The 21,408-nt window shown below is 54.8% G+C and overlaps 1 protein-coding gene across 6 annotated transcripts in view; it reads right to left on the reverse strand.

Moving 5' to 3' along the window:
- The window catches only part of LOC133355049 (adenomatous polyposis coli protein-like), a 67,383-nt gene that overhangs the window by 15,247 nt on the left and 30,728 nt on the right, over positions 1-21,408 (reverse strand). For 3 of the 6 annotated variants that reach the window (XM_061572306.1, XM_061572309.1, XM_061572310.1), the window contains 2 exons: positions 19,712-19,804; positions 1,470-1,589 (listed from right to left, as the gene is read on the reverse strand). In XM_061572306.1, the coding sequence (XP_061428290.1) occupies positions 1,470-1,589; positions 19,712-19,804 (213 nt within the window). Of the gene's footprint in view, positions 1-1,469; positions 1,590-9,782; positions 10,943-10,997; positions 11,044-19,711; positions 19,805-21,408 lie in introns of those variants that run through there. The other 3 variants (XM_061572311.1, XM_061572307.1, XM_061572308.1) reach the window with 3 other exon arrangements.

Consider the following 21,408-nt stretch of genomic DNA (forward strand, 5'->3'; position numbering starts at 1 on the left):
AATGCGGACGGGACCCCACGCCGTGGGGGAGACAAAGACGGGCGAGAAGCAGCAGCGCTCAGAAAATTAACGGAGGAGGCGGCGTCCCTGTGAGCCGCATCGAACCTCCGACGATGGACGAGACGAAATGTATATTCAGTTATAGTCAGAATCATATATTTGAATGGGCATTCGTCTGCCAGTAGGGGAGGGGGGGGAGATGATGATCGCTCCTGTACGTGTCATCCCAACTGAGTCAGTTGCTGTCATTTTCCCGATGAGGAAAATCTTGACAGTGATGCTGGCACACAATGGCCTACTCTTGCGAATGTCCACCATGAGTGAATTATTATCGCTAATACACACCACCGCGGTGATAACCACCGTTTACAAGCACACACACGTGTACACATTCATTTGGCAATGCATTCAATAACGCACGGAAGTTTTTGTTGCAAAACATGCAAGCAGCCGCATTATGATTAATGAGATAACATGAGAAGAGGCAATAAATGCTCAGTAGCCAAGCATGCTGCGCAGTTGTCAAGGTCTGACTGAGCTTAGCGGTTGCAAGGTTCGGCATTGACGAGTGGTGACCAGACGTGCAGATTGAAGCGTTAGTTTAGGCCGAGTGGCTATGCATTGGCGAGGTCATCACGGTTCAGAGATATATGAAATGGCTGTAACATGCATGTGCGTGTACATGTGTTTGGCGACTGACAAGGGCTCCGCGGGAGCACGTTCGCCGCTGGCTGCAGAGGTTCGCGGTTCGATTCTGGCGGCCACCCTGGTTAATTCTGCGGGCGTGATTTACCGGTCAAGGACCACGTGACGTAATTCGCAAGAGTCGGCCGTTGTGTGCCAACATCACGGTCTATGTGACCAAATGTTTTAAATTACATCGCTGATTCCTCAATTGGGATCAGCCAGGGGTCGGCAACCAAAATAACAAAAGCAGCCGTTTTTGGTCGAATCCGGTAAACAAAAAAAATCTCAACGTATCGAGAGCCGCAACGTGCGTGGTGAATAACGTCACCAAGCGGCAGTCCCGAAAGAGCCGCGCGCCGAGCCCGGAGCCGCAGGTTGCCGACGCCCTGCCCGAGAGGGCGTTTTTGGTCTACTCTTCCGCTTTTAGCCAGTCGTGTGGGAAGAGATGAGGGCGTACCCGCCACTTTGCCCCGCTGTACGCGAGCGGCCGATCACAGGTCAACTGTGGGGGAGCCCATTTACACGGCTGCTGGGTTGACGGCGGGGGCGGCGGTGGGGATTTAAGAAACTTGCCCCGTCGCTTCAACTGCCGCTCCAGGAGATGGAATCGAACCAGCGACCTCGAGATCGCAAGTCCAGCGCCGCTGCTCACCATTAAGCCACAGAAGTTATAAGGAAGCGAGGGTGAGAAGGTGTGCGGATAGGTGTTTGCGGTTATCAGGGTTGTGTGTAGTAAACAGACTCGGCACAGAGTGAAAGAGGGCAGTGGAGAAGGCAGAAACCTGAACTCTGACGTCCTCCGTTACCTTGGTACCCAGGTGGCTCGCCGGTTGCCGCGGTAACGAGCACGTACTGCTGAAGCTCATCACACTGCCCACGTCGTGCTCCTGCCCTCCAGAGCTCTGCAGTGACAGCAGCAACAGAAACAGCAGCAGCAGCATATTGCGAGGCGCTCACACCTCACACAACGTGCACATCCACACTGCTGCTTTCTACTGCACGGGTTTCTCTACGTGAATCTACGGTTCTCTGTGCGAGTCAAAGGGCCTCGATGTCTGTACACCGTCGAGAGATGCGGTGGAGGTACAACACGCGGTTTCATTCACAACGCATTGCTACATCCGTGAAACACGGCTAACGTGCGATGCATCGCACGTTAACTTTTGAACGTTCTGGGCAGCGGAGTTAACTTGAAGGGCACGGGGGGACGGGAGGCGAAGGATCAATCTGCCGACATGCACTCGCGATACGGGCTTTGGGTTAGGCCATGTAATTATCCGATCAGTTTGTTTTGTTAGAAACCCCTCCACCATCTAACACGGTTTACAAGCGTTTAATAATGCGCCGATTATTACGCTCACACGCTCACTCACTCACACACTCACTCACCGACCCACTAACTCACTTATCCACTCACCCACCAACTCACTCACGAACACACTCACTCACTTAGCCACTAACCCAGACACTCACTCACCCACTGGCGGTAAGTTTTCTGAACAATTCTCACAACCGAATGTAGCCAAGTGTGAGAGATACGCGACGTTTCGCTTGAAACGGCACCAAGCAACTCCAGGACAAGTTCCAGGACATAAAAAAAAAATCCAGGAAGTTACATTTTGGGCAGATCATTAACGTGGCCTGGCCTCAAAAAATTTATCAATCACGAATCATTGAACGCAAAAGTGAACGAGTGAAGCGCGGATGAATAACGATCTGCGTTACGCTATGCGCTGACACCGCGGCCGCAGAACAGAAATGAGATTTTCTCGCTGTCACTTCTCATTCGTTTTGACACCGCCAACGCTAGTCCCGAGGTGTGAACATCTGATTTGACACGGCCATCCAAGGCAGCCGGTCAAGCGCAACGCACGTGCACCAAACGCGCGTGCGCACACACACGCGCGTACAGAAATCCCAACATCCTCCGTGTAACCACAGAGACACAGTCAGAGCAATGGCTGTTAGCAAGCACCTGTTAAGGCTGGAATGGCACACACAAGGGTGTGTAACGGCCTGCACCAAGCCCTGCCACCTTTGTCCCCACCCATTGCTGATGTTTGCTCACTGTGCCAACTTATCATCTAAAGTTGCTGACCAAGGGGACAGCCCAGGACGAGTTGTGATATCGCTCGCCACTGGTGTTAGCCACTGGTGTTAGCCACTGGTGTTAGCCACGGGATAGAAATTGAGCTCAGGTCACACCAGTTTGGAGCGCATCGCGCCAACCACTGCGCCACGACTCCTAAAATCCACACCTAGCAATACAGGAACACACAAGGGAACACAGGAACACGCACACATGAGAATACACACACATACGGGAACACAGGAACACACACACAGAATACACACACAGGAACACGCACACACATACATTTGTCTGCAACTCCCCTCCCCCCAGCCACCTGTGCTGTCGACTCCCTGCCTCTGTTCAAGTCCAGGACTTGAGCCCTTCATCTTCTCCTGTGCCTGTGCCTGACGGCCTCTCTCTCTCTCCAAGTGAATATCGCCCACTGTTTCTGTACACAGCATCTTAGGCTGCAGTCACACCGAGACACACCGGGGATGGACTGCGTACGTGCGGAGGGCCTAGCGTGGTGCAGGGCTTTGTTCTCCCAGGTGCCATCAAGTAACAATCACAGATTCACGACGCTCCGACGACTCCGGCACGGGCGGCGCACGCAAGCGCCCAGTGGGGCAAGGGCACACACCCCCCTCTCCCTCCCCCCTCTCCCTCCCCCCCTCTCCCTCCCCCCCTCTCCCTCCCCCCCTCTCCCTCCCCCCCTCTCCCTCCCCCCCTCTCCCTCCCCCCCCTCTCCCTCCCCCCCTCTCCCTCCCCCCCTCTCCCTCCCCCCTCTCCCTCCCCCCCTCTCCCTCCCCCCTCTCCCTCCTCCCCCGTAAACACACAATGGAAGCAGCAGGCTAAATGCCCTCGCCAGTGCCGTGACTATCGGGTGTGCAGGCAGTGCAGCTGCACCTGCCGGAGCTACGAAGAGGGGGGTGGTAGAGGGGGGTGGGGGAAGTTGGACAAGGGGTGGCCATAGCATTCCTTGCACCAGGGCCCATGCCGACCACGTGATGCCACTCTATATGGGTTTCTATGAGACGATAGGTACCTATGTATCTCTGTCTCTATGGCTTTCTATGCTGCTGTGACATATACCACTTTAAAAATTAATGATCGGAAAACATTGTTTTAGTGTAATTCTCATCAGGCCTCCATAATGTAAACAAGCGCAGTCTCCATCCATCCTGTCTCTCTGGGTTTTGAACTTATGTTCTATAAATAGGGGCAATTGCCCGACACATCGGCGATTATATAATTTCCTTTAATGCCGCAGTGTTATTGGCCCACGTTGTTTGTTATTCGTGCTTGTCCCCCAGTGCAGCAGCATCGCCCGAGGATCCCTTACGGGTTTATATGCGAGTCTAGACTTGAGGACAACCCAGCCTATGCGAGTCTACGCGTCTCAACAGCAGTCCATAGGTGTCAATGTGAGTTTCACTCAATCAATATTTATTTTACACGCCAATATCGGCCTCAATTAATGAGGCATCGGTGCACATTACAGATAAACGGGAACGGTACAGGGGCATACGGCAACAGGAATGAAAAGGAAACCCGTCACGCTCCCAGCGCTTTAATGGACATCGGCGGAGCCGTCGAGTGTGCAGGCGGTGCACCTGCACCGCTAGGGTCCACGGGCCGGACAGAGGGGGCCCAGGCATTGTTGCAGTGCGGCATTGGTGAAGAGGGCAGCACGCGCACACTGCACCGGTTCAGGTATCACTCGCCACCGCTGTGAGCCGTCACCCTGGAATCGGTTCAGGTATCACTCGCCACCGCTGTGAGCCGTCACCCTGGAATCGGTTCAGGTATCACTCGCCACCGCTGTGAGCCGTCACCCTGGACCGGTTCAGGTATCACTCGCCACCGCTGTGAGCCGTCACCCTGGACCGGTTCAGGTATCACTCGCCACCGCTGTGAGCCGTCACCCTGGACTGGTTCAGGTATCACTCGCCACCGCTGTGAGCCGTCACCCTGGACCGGTTCAGGTATCACTCGCCACCGCTGTGAGCCGTCACCCTGGACCGGTTCAGGTATCACTCGCCACCGCTGTGAGCCGTCACCCTGGACTGGTTCAGGTATCACTCGCCACCGCTGTGAGCCGTCACCCTGAAATCGGTTCAGGTATCACTCACCACCGCTGTGAGCCGTCACCCTGGACCGGTTCAGGTATCACTCGCCACCGCTGTGAGCCGTCACACTGGACCGGTTCAGGTATCACTCTCCACCGCTGTGAGCCGTCACCCTGGACTGGTTCAGGTATCACTCGCCACCGCTGTGAGCCGTCACCCTGAAATCGGTTCAGGTATCACTCGCCACCGCTGTGAGCCGTCACACTGGACCGGTTCAGGTATCACTCTCCACCGCTGTGAGCCGTCACCCTGGACCGGTTCAGGTATCACTCGCCACCGCTGTGAGCCGTCACCCTGAAATCGGTTCAGGTATCACTCGCCACCGCTGTGAGCCGTCACACTGGAATCAGTTCAGGTATCACTCGCCACCGCTGTGAGCCGTCACCCTGGAATCGGTTCAGGTATCACTCGCCACCGCTGTGAGCCGTCACACTGGAATCGGTTCAGGTATCACTCGCCACCGCTGTGAGCCGTCACCCTGGAATCAGTTCAGGTATCACTCGCCACCGCTGTGAGCCGTCACCCTGGAATCGGTTCAGGTATCACTCGCCACCGCTGTGAGCCCTCACCCTGGAGTCGAACCCAGGTCCCCGAGCTCGCGGTTCAGGTGTGCCAACTTCCGCGCGATCGCTCCGTGATTAATTGCCCCACTAATTTATTTTAATTACCCCACGCACAATCAATGACCCATTTTTCTCGTGAACGATTTATCCGCGTGCTGGATGCTGCAGGGCAGCCAAACAACTCCACGCGGCATGCCAGTTACGATTATTATCGTTACGCACGCTCGTTTACCCAGTAAAGCCTCGTTAAGTCTCTTTATTTTCATGAGGGTCCTGTCAGGTGTGTGCAGAAGGGATGGGAGACGTTCCTGCTTTGTGTAATCCTCCATTGAATATAATTGTGGATATTTTGGCCAAGGCCAGTTACGCTGTGTGTGTGTTTAGCTATGGGAGGAAACAGGAGAACCCAGAGGGCGCCGTGGTGGTGAGACGTTCACTACCTCGCCTGGTATACACAGGAGGTGATGGGTTTCATCCCGTCCCTAACGCCTGTACATTTTCGAGTTTGCACGTTCTCTCTCCCCGAAGTCGAGTGCATTTTCCCCTCCTCATTTAGAGTCAACATGCGCTTAGATGACGAGCCACCTCGTTGAGCTAGAATTCGTGGCCAGGTCACTTCGTGGGCCTTGCCTGGTAAACTAAAACTTGTTTGGTTTACATTGCACAGCAAACGGCAGCTCACGAATCGACGTGTTCACACGACAGCTCAGGGCACGGCAATCCGCTGCCTTGCTGCGTTTCGACTGATTAGCATTGACGTGTACACCGTTCTTATTATTTTGCCTACAATTTGCATTCTCTGAAAATAGTCCGTGCGCGGTTCGAGGCGCGCATCGTTGAGTGTAGCGATCGATGATGATGATGGGCGAACCGATCCGGTCGTCGCGACGAGCTCGATGCGAACTCGCTCACCTGGCCCCGCCGCGCTTCCTTTGTGCAGGGATTGGAGCCGAGCCGGCTCAGCCCTATTGTCCTTCACCCCCCCCCCCCGCCGCTGCCCCCCCAGCTACCCAACTCCTTCACCCACCCGCACTGAACCAGCGTGGTGAAGTACGGTCAATCAACATCCCATGACCTGCACCAATGCGGAGGCCCACACGTCCAGCAGTGGATTGGTTGCGACCGTGCACACGACCGGCAAAGGCACGTGGAAGGCTTCATCCAGCAGTGGCTTGACAGAAGGCCGTGAATTATTCTTACGATTGATCATTGATTTTTGGGTCAAGTAGCACGAGTGAAATCTGTGTCGTGGACCATCCTCCACCCGCCACAGCCGATTCATTAAGTTGTCAGTTGAACAAATGTGGCTATTGATCACTGCTTCAGCAGCACCACCAGCAGCGTGCTGGAGTACACACCCAGTATGCTGGACAACACACCGGTGTGTTGGAGAGCGATCCACACGAATTTAACAACCGAATACCGAAGTTGCTACTCGCATCTTAATCATCATCAGGCAGTTTGCCAGAATTGTAAAAATGTCCTCCAGCCTTGTACTTAACATCGATCGCAAAAGCCTGTGTGGTGTTGAATTTAAGCGATTCTCATTCATTCAATCGGCAAAGCAACCGAGCAAAGCCCTGCAAACTGCACCGACACCCAACGCGTGAATGGCGCCGCCACCGTGCGGACTGCGAGCGCTGCACAAGACAGTGCTGACACGCTGCTGCTGCTGCTGCCGCTTTGTGCTCGGGGGATTATGAATTACAGCTGTCGGTCGTACGGGTCACGTGGGACCGCACCGCAGCGCCGTCGCCCGGGCGATGAAGCCGATACGGTTCCTCCCCGACATCGGCGACCCGACCGTTAAACGAGCCACGGGGCGCCGGCACACGCCGAGCCGCGGGGAGAGGGAGGCAGCGCACGACGCCCGGGGTCGCTCGGCCATATTTTGTGGAGATTCCCTCTCTGGTCACGTAGTGCCACGGCCATTGTGCACCTCCCTCCCTCGCTCCCTCGCTCCCCTCGCACAGCCTCGCGTTGCCAGGCAACCGCAGCGAGCAGCCAGGCAGCAAGGAATCATCTCTCCCTCCCTCCCTCCCCTGCTCGCTTGCTCATTCCGTCTCGCCGGTTTTTATTCAACCCTTTCCCCTTCTACTCCGACAATCGCCGTCCAAACGTCAGCAGCGTCCACAGCCGTGGACATTGCTGATGAGAAATATAATCACGGAGGAGGAGGGGAGAGGTGTGGCACCACCTCTGCCTCCACCATCGACCGCGATGATTCTCCAAGCCATCGGCACAACAAGAGGCACAGTGTGAGCCTTACAAGACGCGTGTGACATCACCGGGGCGGCGTTGTCACCGCGCCAGGACACCCGATTCGGCACCCACGCCGCAAGATACATTTACGTTGTCTGTTCGAGCGCGATTGCTGGAAGCGACGAATCTGTACCGGGGCCAAAGGCATCATCGCCCGTAAAAAAAAAACAGCGCTGACGCCAGCACGATGTGAAAGTTCCCCCTCCCCCTCCACCCCGCCACCAGAAAGAAGACGCAAGAGCTGGCACCGGCGGCTGCATCTCGCGGCCAGGATCTGCCCGAGCTGATCGCTGCGACGCGCCGCCCGGGCACACTGGGCCCCTTTGTACGAGCGCCTGCCTTCGGAAGATTCACGACTCGTCAAATGGCGCGCCGCTCACAGCGACGGCGGTTTATCACGGAGAGCCGACGGGAAGATGGCCCCGCCGAGCGACGTCACCTCACGAGGTCACGGTCGAAAGGTCGATGACGTCACCAGCATCCCCAAACGCCGCCTTGCCATCGCTTCCTCCCGTCTGCGAGACTCCCGCAGTCACCGCAGTTGGAGACGAGGCAGCACAAACAATTCCGCACCCTTGTCGCAAATTAATCGAATCGTCGCGATCCAGGGCCCGCAGGACTGGATTGAAGAAATTTTTTTTTTTTAATTTAAGCTGCAGTGAAAGTAAGGGATTGCTAGTGGGTCACATTCTATCATTATGCAGTACACATCAACAATATCACGCGCTGCTCGATGCCGTCAAATCGCGAGTTTCCAGAGACCGAAATCAACCAACAAACCGAGGCAACGGTAACGCCTGTAACGAGTCGGCACCCGGCTGCCACGGCGGAACTCGGCAGCCCGAATCCGCCACGAGGAGAGACCTTGCACAGAGTGCGGGAGGCTGGAGAGCAGAGCCCAGACAGATTTGCGAAAACACGCAGCGGCCTAGTGGAGCAGATGAAAGCTTCTCGGAAGGAATACGAGAGGCAATCGACAGGAAACGTTTGGAATCCATCGCCGCTCAATCGTTAATTAACAAAGGGCGATGCTGCGCACCACCATTACCGCCGCGCTTCTCAATGCGCTCCCGTTTAGAGTGCGGACACTCATCGGAAGTGACGTCCCCGAAACGTGAACAGACCCCCTGTCGTCAAGCCCCTGCTGGATGAGGGGCCTCCGAATGCCTTGCGGGGGGGGGGGGGGGTGTGAGGGCAGACTGCCGCGACACGACAGGGATCGTAAACACGGAACGAAAGCTGACGAGCCCGCAAACAAGAAGCGCCGAGTGTTGCGCGTTTGCGCATTGAGAGGACAGGAAGGGGAAAACGCACGGATCGGGGAACAAACGCAAGTGGGTGACATCGTGGCGACTTGAGGATACTTTGGTGGGCCTCGTGGCAGGACGGCTCCGTGCCTCGGAGGGGAGCGATGGCCGACGGTCGAGGGTGGAACCTCGCCGGACGAGGGCGTCCGCAATAAGCGGCACCGCGTGAGCGGGCGCGCCACGGATCGTGCGGCATCCGCACGCACCGTGATACGTGTGGCAACGGGCATCGGGAGGTCTTCATCCAGCAGTGGATAAACCATGGCTCGTGGTGGTGAAGATGATTAGTAACATGGAGAGATCGATAAGCATGCTCACTGCATGATGGCCTGTTCGGCGCGTGGAGAAGAAAGAAGGTTCCAGTCCCCACACGTCAGTTAATCCGAGACCCAAACATTGAGTCCCCTCTGGACTGCAACGACAAACCTGCGTCGTGATGAATTGTTGGGCGAGGCCACGGTAATGATCTGAGCGAATTGGTGTCGTCAAGAGCCCACCACCACCTGACTGGCACAGCCGCCAGCAAGTGTCAAACATCCCTACGCTCTGTCCGGGTCGGCGACCTCGTCAACTATATTCACACCCAGCACACCAAATCCAGTACCCCTCCCGTTATGCCCTCTGGCTACGAGTAATCACGTGCCACCTATCCAGTCAGTCCATCAGCGACCGGTTAAAAATATCCAGTGAGAAATTGAAGCGACAGGCCCCCCCCAGCCCCCACCCTCTGCCCCCCCCCCCCACCCCTCCGTCACGTTACCTGGCGGCACTCTGGGGGGTCGTGGTCCGAATCCACCGAGGCGGAACTGCCGCCGAGTCCACGGGAGCCGCGCAGGCCGCCCGCGCCCTCCCTGTGCGGCACCGACTTGCGGTTGGCGAAGAACCTCAACATGAGCGCGGCGCTCCACTCCGGCATGGGAGGGCCCGCAGGTGCGACGGGGCCGGGACACCGGCTGCGGCGGCGCGGGTGGGGGCACCGTGCCTTTGTCTCCTCACCTGTGCATTCACCTGTCTGCTCACCCGAGCTAAGCCTCCGCCTGTCTGCCCACCTGAACTCGCCCTCCCACCTGGCCGCTTCACCTGTACATTCACCTGTGCCAACACCTCCCTCTAGTCTTAGGTCACCTCTCCCACACCTGTGCCTGCACCGATCCGCTCGCCTGTGCTTAGACCTGCCGCTGCAGCTGTCCACTAATGGCTTCCAGCCCTGTGCGCCTGTACCCTCACCTTCCTACACTCCTAAATGTACACCCATCTGCTCACCTGTACTCAGCTGTCGGCCAATCCTTTTACCTGCAGCTGGGAACGCACCTATGTCCGGCAACTGCCACGATCCCTGCACCTGCCCCCGCCCTCCCCCGTCCGCACCGAGCCAGCCCGGAGCCACGCCACAACTACCGCCGCTCCGGCACCGGCACCGAGTCTCGGGCCACTGGGCCAATCGATCCACCGCCACTCCCGCGACGACCGCGGCAGCGTGAGCTCAGCACCGCGGACAAATAGCTGCTGCCGCCGCCGCCGCACACGCGCACACAGGCAGGCGGGCGGGTGAGCGAGCGGGCGGGCAGCTTGCGAACGTCCACTCGACGAATTAGCGGAGGGGCGTCGTGACCCCGGCGACTAAGGTCCACGCAGACACGGCGCGCGCCGGCGAGCGTGCAAATTGTGGGCGCGCAGAGGGAGGCCGCGGCGAGGCTCGGTGCCGCGACGCGCCGGACAATGGAGGACGGAGCATGCTCAGTGGCGTCCGCCCATCCATCCGCTCGCCCACCCGCGGTCCCCGTGTGCTCGCTCGCTCGTTCGCTCACTCCTCCCTCGCCGTCTCGCTCGCTGCATCTCGCAGGCGCGCGTGCGCGCTCGCTCCTGCCCTGATATTTCTCTCGCTCTCCCGCTCGCTCGCACTTTGCTTGCGCTCTCACTAGCGCTCCCACTAGCGCTCCCTCTCTCTCATTTGCTCTCTCTTATTCGCTCTCACCCGCCCGCTCTCCGGCTGCAAAGCCAAGGCACCAGCCGCTTGCTCACGTGACTCCTCACTTGCAAGACAGATTGCAGGAACAAAAAAAATCTGCGGAAGCCTCGTCTTATTCTCGAGGAACGACCGATTTTGTCGGATTTTTTTTCTTTCAGTTTTGTTAGAGCCTGAATTATGCATGGCATGCAAATGCGTGCGCTGATCAATGCATCCCTCGACACATCGCGACCGCTCTAGCGATGATAAATGCGAGGGATACCAATAACTTCCGCTGATTTCTAGGGCCCCCTGCCTGGGTCTTGCTGTAGCTCCTATCTCCCTAGACTGCCCTGACCCCCTTCTCCGTGGGACCCAGGGTTCAATTGCAAAACTGCTGAATAATCGCTGCGATATTCCAACTGACCCGACACAGCTAGCCGCATAGCTTTCGATCGCTTTCAAACGGGAACAATCGACAATGTGCATTTACACAAAATGGGCACGGAGCTTCCGTGCACTCAATCTAAGGCACGACTGGTGCCACGCAAGCTCGTTAGGCCCAGCAAGAGCACCGGCTAATCCGCCGGATCCTCATTAAACCCCCGCATGCCCAGCAGATTTAACAGCCGAGGCAAACAAAAGCACGCGGTCCGTTTACAACAGGGAAAAATAACCAGCGACAATCGCAGCGGAGAAACACAACACCGTGCCGCTGCAGCTGCAGCGTCCAATTAGGCTGATTCGTGTATTATTGTTAGATTTTATTACTTCTTCTGCCAAACACCGGGCTGGACAAACGACGTCAGGGCCACAGAGCTCCTGGAGGCCGCTCGCCATCCAGGGGGCGGTGATGCGGCCTCGGGTTAGCCGCGTTCGCCGCCGCTCGCCGCAAAGGTGCGTGGTTTGATTCAGGCGGGCCGCCCTGCTTAATACCACAGTTGTGTGTATTGCCCGTAAATTTACTCCGACAACCACGACGTGCCGTCTGCTTCATTCGCAGTGGAACGTTGAAAGGTCCCGTGACATCGCTCTTAAAGAGTAGTAGGCCACTGCGTACCGGCTTCACGGTCCAAGTTTGCCAAATTAAAAAAAATCACACTGCAAATGACTCAACTGGGATTACACGCAACAGCAGCAACCCCCCCCCCACCCCCAAATGTGAAACTACCGCAGCCTGTGTCCGTGAAACCCAGCAGTGCTTCATCACGATCATAATTACCATTATCCCTCCGCACGTACAGAAACCACGACCGCCGGCGCAACAAATCTGGAATTCCGGCGGCTCTCGCGGGAAAACCCCCGAGCCCCAGAGCACAGCGCCGCTCGCACACCGGCCCCGATCACACCGGCCCCGGTCACATCGGCGCTGCCACACAAACCGGACGATGCAAACGAAATGTGCCGCCGCTAGTTTTTATCTGCGGCAAAACAAGGCGGTGAAAATAACCACGCTCCCGCGCTAAACTTGGGGCGTCCGCCGCCACTTCGCCCAGCCGACTCCGGGGTACATCGGCGTCACCGAGGGCCGGGCAGCGTCCACCCCGGATCCGTGCCGCCAGCAGTGGTGAAGCGCCACCCTCGTCAAGGGTACGTCGCGCTCACAGGCCACCCACTGACCGCCACACGTCTACACGTGCGCATGTAGGCGACAGGCCGTTGCGCACGCGTTACTTTACACCACATCCACCATACCTCTTTGCGAATGGATACTCCTGGTCACGTGTCGCCAGCTACCTACCTACCTACCCCCCAGTCGACCAGTGACCTGGAAAATATTCAGTAAGAAATTAAGCCCTGATCATTCTGAGGATAAGGGTAACAGGACACATCCTGGATAGATAACCCTTGATGACGGTTCGCTTTCCCAGCTATCGCTGTGCACCCGCGTAACCTCTGCCACGGACCGCAAGCGGGAAAACCTCGACTCCAGCAAAATCGAGTTTTTGCTGCGAAGCATAAAATATGAAAATGGAGCAGGCAGCAGGAGAAGCAGCTGTTGGGGGTTGCCGTCTGCCGTGCGGGGGGGGGGGGGAAGAAGCCCTCTCATAGGCGCACAGCCAGATGTCACGTCAAGGCCACAACTAATGCAGGGGGGGGGCCGCAGTGATCTCATTATTCACCAATACCACGTGGCGAGCAACATCGTCACCAGCATCATCATCATCATCATGGCCACTACCATACCGAGTGACATCATCATCGTAGCATCATCATGATTACTACATTCCACTAACATCACCAGCAACATGAACATCATCATCACTTACAGAAACATCACTCTCAACACTACTATAAGCAACATCATCATTGCTACTGCCTTTAACACCATCATTACGAAAATCACAGTAACCAGCACCACCACCACCACCATGGCCATCACTACACCCATCATGACCACATTACCATCACTCGTCAATATGTCTTCAATACACGAGTTCCATTTCCTGTGTCTCGGACGAACTGTTTCGCTAACAGCGGCGCAGCTATCGAGTGTGCAGGCGGTGCACCTGCACCAGGGCCCACACCAAGCTCAAGCAGCAGGGGCTGGGGGGGGGGAGCGAGGAAAGGAGGGCCAATTTAAGTTAGTCAAAACCAGTTAGAATGATTTTTTTGCGGAGGAAACCCAGAGGAATCCTCGTATAGAACAAGGGGAGAACATACAAACTCTACACACTGACTCTCACACTAATACAAATATCCCCCATTTAACCTTGACAGCCTTTTGGGTCAAGTGCCGTGAGCGAGCACTTAAGAACGGGCATGGTACACGAGGGAAGTGGGTGGCCAGCACCACGCCCAACTGCCTTTAACTCTCTCGCAGCGATGTTGACACCCGGCGTCAGGTACTCATTTAAGGCTGAGTCGACCTAGCGGACGCCCTGGACTGGTTCAGCTAATTGTCACTGGTGTTGGCCGTGAGCTGAAATCGAACTCGGTTCACCGGGTTCACATTGCAAGCACGCTAACCACTTCGCCACTGCTCACACACACGCTCACACACTCTCACTTCAACAAGGGGAGAAGACACAAACTCCACGCAAAAAAGGGGGCCGGCGTCGGGAATCGAACCAAGGTCCCTTCTTGCTGCGGGCCACGAGCGGTGACCGCCGCGGCAGCAGCTGTTGACAACCGACGGCAGAAGAACCCTCGCGGGAGACAGTGCCGGGGACGGCACCCGCGGCCCACGCAGCAACAGCGGCAGCAGCAGCAGCGAACCGCCGGCGGCTCCGAGCGGCGGGGGTGGAGAGGACACCGCGGCCGCCCAACGATCTCTGCTCTCACCGACGACTGCCTCCATTTCTATCGCGTCAGCTGCGGCGTCACGTGACCAAGGGCGGTGCGAGAAATACTCTCGGAATCGTTTTCGAAAATAAATAAATAACCATGAGACAACTCGCACAGGACAAAACGATCACTGGAGAATCGACCATGAAGGTGGGGGAGCGTTGCCGTTCAATCCGGCTCCAGTGGACGGACACATTCAACACGACGCAGGGGCTGGAGTGACCAGACATTCCGAATCGCAATTGACAATTTTTTTTAGTGTCAGATCGCCGCGTGAAATTTCGTGTCGTTAAACCCTCCTCCACCCGGCGGTTTCCCTGGGAATCTGGCTGTGCACCTTCGTGTGATATTTGTTCCGTCGCAAATTGTCGAGCGGAGAGACCGACCGTCCCTGCGATGGGAATGTGGAATTTTCTACCGTTGCTTCCAGACTGTTTTGCAGACTGCGGTCTGCTCACTCGCCCCCCGTGAGATGAGGCCACGTAACCCCAACGCGCGGGGGTCGGCCCACAACCCCGGGTCAATTACAAGACCGCACTCCACAGACTCACCTCTGCTTACCTCTCTCATCTCACTCGACTCCCCTCCATGCACCACTCTCCTGCCTCTCTCGTCTCACTCAACTCCCTCCCCCCCCCATCGGCTCCCCACCACCTCTCTCCTCCCATCGCTCTCTACTTCCCTCGCCCTCTCCGCTCCATCAACCAAGGCTTTCTACCGAAGCCCGCAATCAACCTTCTCTCCGTGGGAGGTCACTCATTCTCTTCCTCTGCTGCCTCAGGAATTTCCTTCCCCCATCCATCCGTCCGTGCTCTCGACTCCCTGCCCCTGATCGAGCCCAGGCTCAAGGCCATCCCCCCACTTCTCCTCTGCCAGCGACCGAGAGCCTCTCTCTGCACAGTAAACGTATCCACTGTTTCTGTTCCGTCTGTATGGAGTCGCGAAATCATTAAAACACGGTAGATCCACACCGTGTTATAATGATGAAGCCGGAGCAGATGGCGGCTGAAAAATGTTTTGTTCCATCGCTGCGAACCCGGGCGACGCAAGTTCGATTCGCGCTCACAGCCAATAACAGTGGTGCACATCTGAATCGATTGCGGACCTCCCCGACGTCGACTCGGTGTGTAAACAAAATTGCACTGGGGAGACAAAGGTGGCCAGGTGTGGTGTTGATCACTCAAATGTGCTGGCTAACAGCACTTGCTCGAAAAATCTGTTAAAGGCTATACGAGGGATCTTTGTCTTTATTTGTGTACGTGTGCGGACGTATGTGTGCCAACCTCTCACATACCTCCCGCTTCTCAATCACGTACGTACGTGCGCGACCGCATAGTAATAACCGCAAAAACCGAAAGCTTCCGCAGATTTTTTTTTTCCCGGAGCCCTCTGCACATCAACCACAGCAGGCAATAAGTGCGGTGCGCGATGGAGTGGAGCGGATGTGAGAGGGAGTGACACGGGGAGGGGGGAAGGGGGGGCGGCCGTCTCGTCTGCCACTCCGCAGCAGCCGTGGGGATTCTGGGTAAGACCCAACATTCTTATCGCCTTACAGAGGGAGACGCGATGGTCCCCCCCCCCCCCCCCCCCCCATCATACAGCGCTCTTGTTCCCTCTCACGCACCGCGGAGCGTCCGCTAACGTACCGGGCTAACGCATGGTCAGGGTGCCCGGGTATGACAGGTTCCCTAACAATATCCCCGTTATTTTCACGAGCCCATTCGCAGCTTGTAATGCTATTCATGTTGCTTTTATTGCAATGTACAAAAAAAATCCTAACATGAGTACCAGGCAGATGTTTATTTGACCACAGGGACCACTTTTTGACTTGGGAGCGTTATTTACGCTTTCCAGCCGACGTCGAACGCGTTTATGCGTCCACTCCGTCCGCCCGTCACGGTGGGATACGAACGAAACTGCCGCATGAAGTTGCGTTGTTATAACCAACTTTAACCAATTGAAAAACTGCACGTCAGTACTTGGGTTAAATACGGTGGCCATGCGCGGTCACGGGGACGCTCCGGCTCGCACACGACTGGCTGGGTGCTCGGCGCTGGGATGGAGTGGAGCTGTATCTAAGCCACGGGGGGGCGTGTTGATGACCACCATGTGAACAAGTGGACAAACTGATCCATCAGAAGGGCGGCCCCAAAGAAGCCGGGAGACAAAAGCCAGAGCACAAAAATGGCCAAACACGCAAACGTCATTTGCGCTGACGGGCTCCCCATCGGACTTCCGTTGCCGCCGATTCAACACGCACAGAGACAAACGCACTCCCCTCCCCGCCCCAAGCTCTGTGGTCCTCGATATATTAAATTGTTTACACCCGGAGAAAACCACACGTGCTAAGGAACAACGCTATCCCATAAAGATTGAACAGGTGGCGTCTACATTTTTGCTTCTCCTGGCGAGCCGGGGTACGTCTCGCACCTCGACGCCCAGGGGAAGGGAGTTTCACAACATCTGTGCGGTGATCCACCAACCCTGGCTGCTTCCTCCACAGTGCTGCCGGGCTACAGGCAGCAGCCACGTGCAGCAACGTAGCCACCACCGCCAGGCTCATTTCAGATTGCGCAGCAAAAAAAAATCCATCGCAAAACAAAGACACAAGAGGGAGATTTACGTCGTTGTCTGCCCGGGTACTAAAACTAAGAAACTATTTTTTTTTAAACGACACGAGAGCCCACGCAAAAACATCCCCTTGGCTTCCGCACAACGCCTTGCCCCTGTGCCACCCCGACAAGCGGAGGCCTCACAAAGCGCCGCGGCGGTCGCTCCGTTGCCAGGGGGATTGGCCGAGCCGTCGATGCGACGACGGCCATCGTTCAAAACCCAAGCCGCCCATTGTTGCAGGCGGGCAGGCGGGCGGGCGGGCGTCCAGGCCCGTTGGAACGGAGCGCGAGCAAATTTGCTCGGATCGGAGCGCGCGCGGTCAAATGGACGAATCGGGCATTAATAACGAGAGGCGATGTGATTACAAAGAGAGTCGTTATTACTTTAATTGTTATTGTTGTTGTTGTCGAAGTAACCAGTATTAGCTTCATTACCAATGTCATCATCGTCACGGTCACTGCAGTCAAGGAAATGGGCCGGACGGCCGGTGCTAACCCCACTATTGTCAGCCTCCAACCATCGTCACTGCTATCATCGTCGTCGTCGTCACCACCACTGTTTTCATCACTAACACCATCATTGCCATCATAACCTCACGAAATCATCACTCTCATGCTAAACATCAGCATCACCACAATCACTACCACAACCATGATGTCATCATCAGTGTAACACGTTTCCACTTAAGACTTGTCCGTGCCCCAACCTCAAGCAATGAATGTTATTAAGATTATACGCCGGCTTTCTCGAGCAATATAACGATTCGCAATTAGTTTATTGTTGAGTTAGATCGTGTAGGTATAAGTAAGAATGTTTACTAGAAACCAAATCAGTCGGCATATTTTTAGCCACGACTTGACAACTTGATTTGGTTGGCTCTGTCGCTGGGTGGTGGAGGGTTATAGTTCAACTTTGATCGGCATTACACCTTCGCCAACTAACACAAAACAAACGAATCGGGTAACGCGATTGTTTTTCTTTCCGCTGGATGTACCAGCCGAGCCCGTCATGTTGGTCCTCCTTAAAGGTGCTAAGCTGGGCAGAAGCACAGAGACACCGAATCACAGATGGATTCCGCAAATGATTGATTAAACTTGATTGACTGAAAAATGAATCTAATTCAAAGCCTTCTTCCGCCCCCTATCCCTGCGCCCCCCCCCCCCACCTCCTGAGAATGTATTAGATAACGTCAACTTCTATTTGTGCACTATTTATCAATTTGTCATGTTATGACACAGGCGTTTTGGCGATGATTTCTCATTTCTTCATTGCTGTACTTAATTTGTTTTGTCATTCGGGTGAAGGAGGTCACTCACTCTTGCAAATGAGACCCCTCCTGGTCTCTTGAGCTCTCACCCTGGCTCAACAGAATCAACTTGTAACTTGAACTCCACGGCCCACTCACCCGCCCACCCACTCACTCATTTACTGCTCACTCGCCGACTCACTCAGCCAGTTTGACACGTAAACTTTCGCGGCCAATATTATTCATAATAAAGGTGTTTAGGGTTAGATCGCGTACGTATAAATGTGTCGGTTACCCGCCACCACCCGACACAGCCAACCAGTAAGGTTTATTGTGTAAACAAAACGCACCAATTAGTTGCTACTTCAGCCCACCGGTGTGTTGGAGAGTAAATCCACAGTATTTACACTTTGAGTAATGTGACGTTTCACTGGATATTACATCCAGCATCATCGGGCGATTTTTCCACTCAGCCACTCACTCCTTCACCCAAGCGGCTCTTGTAAATGTGATTCTATCCTGGTCTCTTCTTGAGTTCTCACGTGGTTAAACAAAATAAGCTTGGAGCTTGTTGTTACTGCTGTGGGTGCTGGGCCATGGCTGCTTTGTCTCCGACCATGCCACGGAGTCACTCTCTCTCTCTCTCTTTGCTGCATCACGTCTTCCCCTGCCCTGTGACCCGCACTCTCGTTCCACCCGAACTTAATCATTTGTCAATTTGGTAAATGCTCGTAAGATGCGACGGGCTTAAAATACGCCGTGTATATTTAATTTGCTGTTGTTGTTGCTATGCTCACGATATTCCATGTACAGTGAACTCTGCGAATTATATTCTTGCCCACAATGACAATATGTTCAGGAGCTAATTGCAAATGTTCAGGTCCGTGACGAAAGGGCTTCGGCAGAGAGATTCGTGTAGTTTTACTGCTACTCCTACTTTGAAGGAGCGCAGCTTACAGTGGTTTACTCTATAGTCCATAGTTTGTATTGTATGACCAAAATCGAGATACTGGGGCTTGTGTCTTTAATGTTCTGTTTATGAAGAAGATGTGTACATCGGTCTGTTGATATTCTTTGGGTCTTTCGGTAAAGTCACGTAGAACAAACAAAATACGAAAAACTACGACGTTTCGATCGCAACACAGGCAGTTGATGGCTACGCCAGTGTCTTCGAGGAGTGCCAATGGTGCGAGTGACAATCGATGACTTACATTTTTAGGCAAATGATATGCAAACGATACTCTCGTGTTAAATTGACATTAATGGAGGGAATAATAATCTTGATTTTAATAACACCGTACGGACGTCAGAGCAAACATGGGAAACGTGAGCAAGAGACCACAAGAATGGGCTCTCGAATTGAATCATCGCATCTCTGACTCATGACAATCCATCAAAGTGCCGGATATCGTAACCCGGCGCCCCGACCCAGCGTCCTGCGCTCTACACCGATAGCGTCCGCTTCATTTGCTTCTCTGCGAGTCGGCAAATTTTCGTGCCAAGATAATACCGGAGGCTACAAGCGAGCGACCGAGCAATGCGGGCGCGCCCCGCCACCGGCCACAAAACAGAGAGCCCCTTCGCCGGCGCTCACCTCGCCGTCGCTGCCGACGCCCTGGGCCTCGTGCAGCAGCTGGCGCACGCGCGCTATCTCCTGGTCGATCTCCTTGATGCGTAGCACGTCCACCTGTGGGAGAGAGGCACGGCGTTGCAGCTCAGATGACCGCGTCCCGCCGGCACTCCCGTCGCACAAGCGGCTTTTGGCTCGCCGTCAAACAAAGACGGTCACTGCCGCATCGCGCGCTTTCAGATGCACTTCTGCGGCCGTCTGGAACGCCCTTCCTTCCGATATTCGGAAGCCACTAGAGCTATGACCTTTTAAATCTAGATTGAAAACTCATTTCTTTAGAACTGTATTTTGTGTTTCGTTTGTTGTCCTTCCCCCGCACCTCCGACTAGCACGGTTGGCTACGTATGTGGTGCAAAAGAAGCTCAACATAACGCACAGAACCGAGTGGACTGGCCAGGTGGCTCGGAGGTCAGAGAAGCCGAGCCGGCACCGCTGAGACCCTGGGTTCGAATCCAGGTTTCAATCCCAACCACAGTGATGAAACCGGATCCTCGAGTTGATGGTTTCAGCCCGCTCACCAACGGTTTTCATACAGACCCATAGACTCACAGAGCAATCATAGACACTATAGAGATCCATAGACTCACAGAGAGACCCATAATTTTACACGGAGCCAGAGCGCTACAAACTAACATTGAGACCAATAGACTCATAAAGTGACCGAGAGATTCATATAAAAACCCACTCACACAGAGACCGACACATTCACACAGAGACACATAGTTTTACGTAGCCCGAGTCATAATTAAACCGGGTTCTCAAGCGTAGCGAGCTAATGGTCTCTGTACAAAAAACCCTGATGACATTTCATTTTGTTGTGCACCTCATTAGGCAAAATTCCATCTCTGAGAATGAAACATCGGTGTGATCGTCATGCGCCAAACACGAATCTCAAACGGCAGAGCGAGCGGGAAAGCGCTGCCCCCTACTGTGTGTGCAGACGACTGTCGCTCAGATGTAGCTCTGTGACATCCGCCATCGTGGGCCGTACTCTTGACACGAATCGACGCACCGCCTTGCAAAGAATCCAAAAGGATTCTTTGACTCGTGACAACGCGACTCAAATGAGATCGCACTCAATAAGCATCACTCGAGTGACGTCACAACGCACACAGAAAATGCCGCCCCAATACAAAATATACAAAAATGAGCAATTGGATGAGAATGGGCGGGTCAGTGAACATGTGTGTGGGTGAGCGGGTTAATGAGTGACAGGGTGAGTGGATGGGTGCGTGATTGGATGCATAAGTGAGTGAGTGGATGAGCGATTGAGTGCGAGTGAATGATCAGGTGGGTTGGTAAGTGGATGAGTGGATGAGTGGCACGAAACCCCTCCGTAACACACAGCAGGGCCTTCCTTCGTGACGACGTACAAAATTACATCATCATTATTATTACGTCACCGATAACAATCAGGATAAAAACTAGGGCTGAACGATTTGGGGAAAATATATAATTGCGACTTTTCTGACAGATATTGCGCTTTGATATGCGATTACATTTATTCAAGTCCAGCTTCAGTTCAATATTCACTGTGTAATAAGATTTAAACATGTGATGGAGCATTACCACAAGATACCATCAAAATATGAACTGCTCTTTATATTCTAATGCAAGGATGAGAACTTAAAAGATATGAATTGCTTCCATGCATTTATTAA

Source organism: Lethenteron reissneri, chromosome 50, assembly GCF_015708825.2.
Source record: "Lethenteron reissneri isolate LAM-NWPU_2019-01 chromosome 50, ASM1570882v1, whole genome shotgun sequence".
Classification (NCBI taxonomy): domain Eukaryota; kingdom Metazoa; phylum Chordata; class Hyperoartia; order Petromyzontiformes; family Petromyzontidae; genus Lethenteron; species Lethenteron reissneri.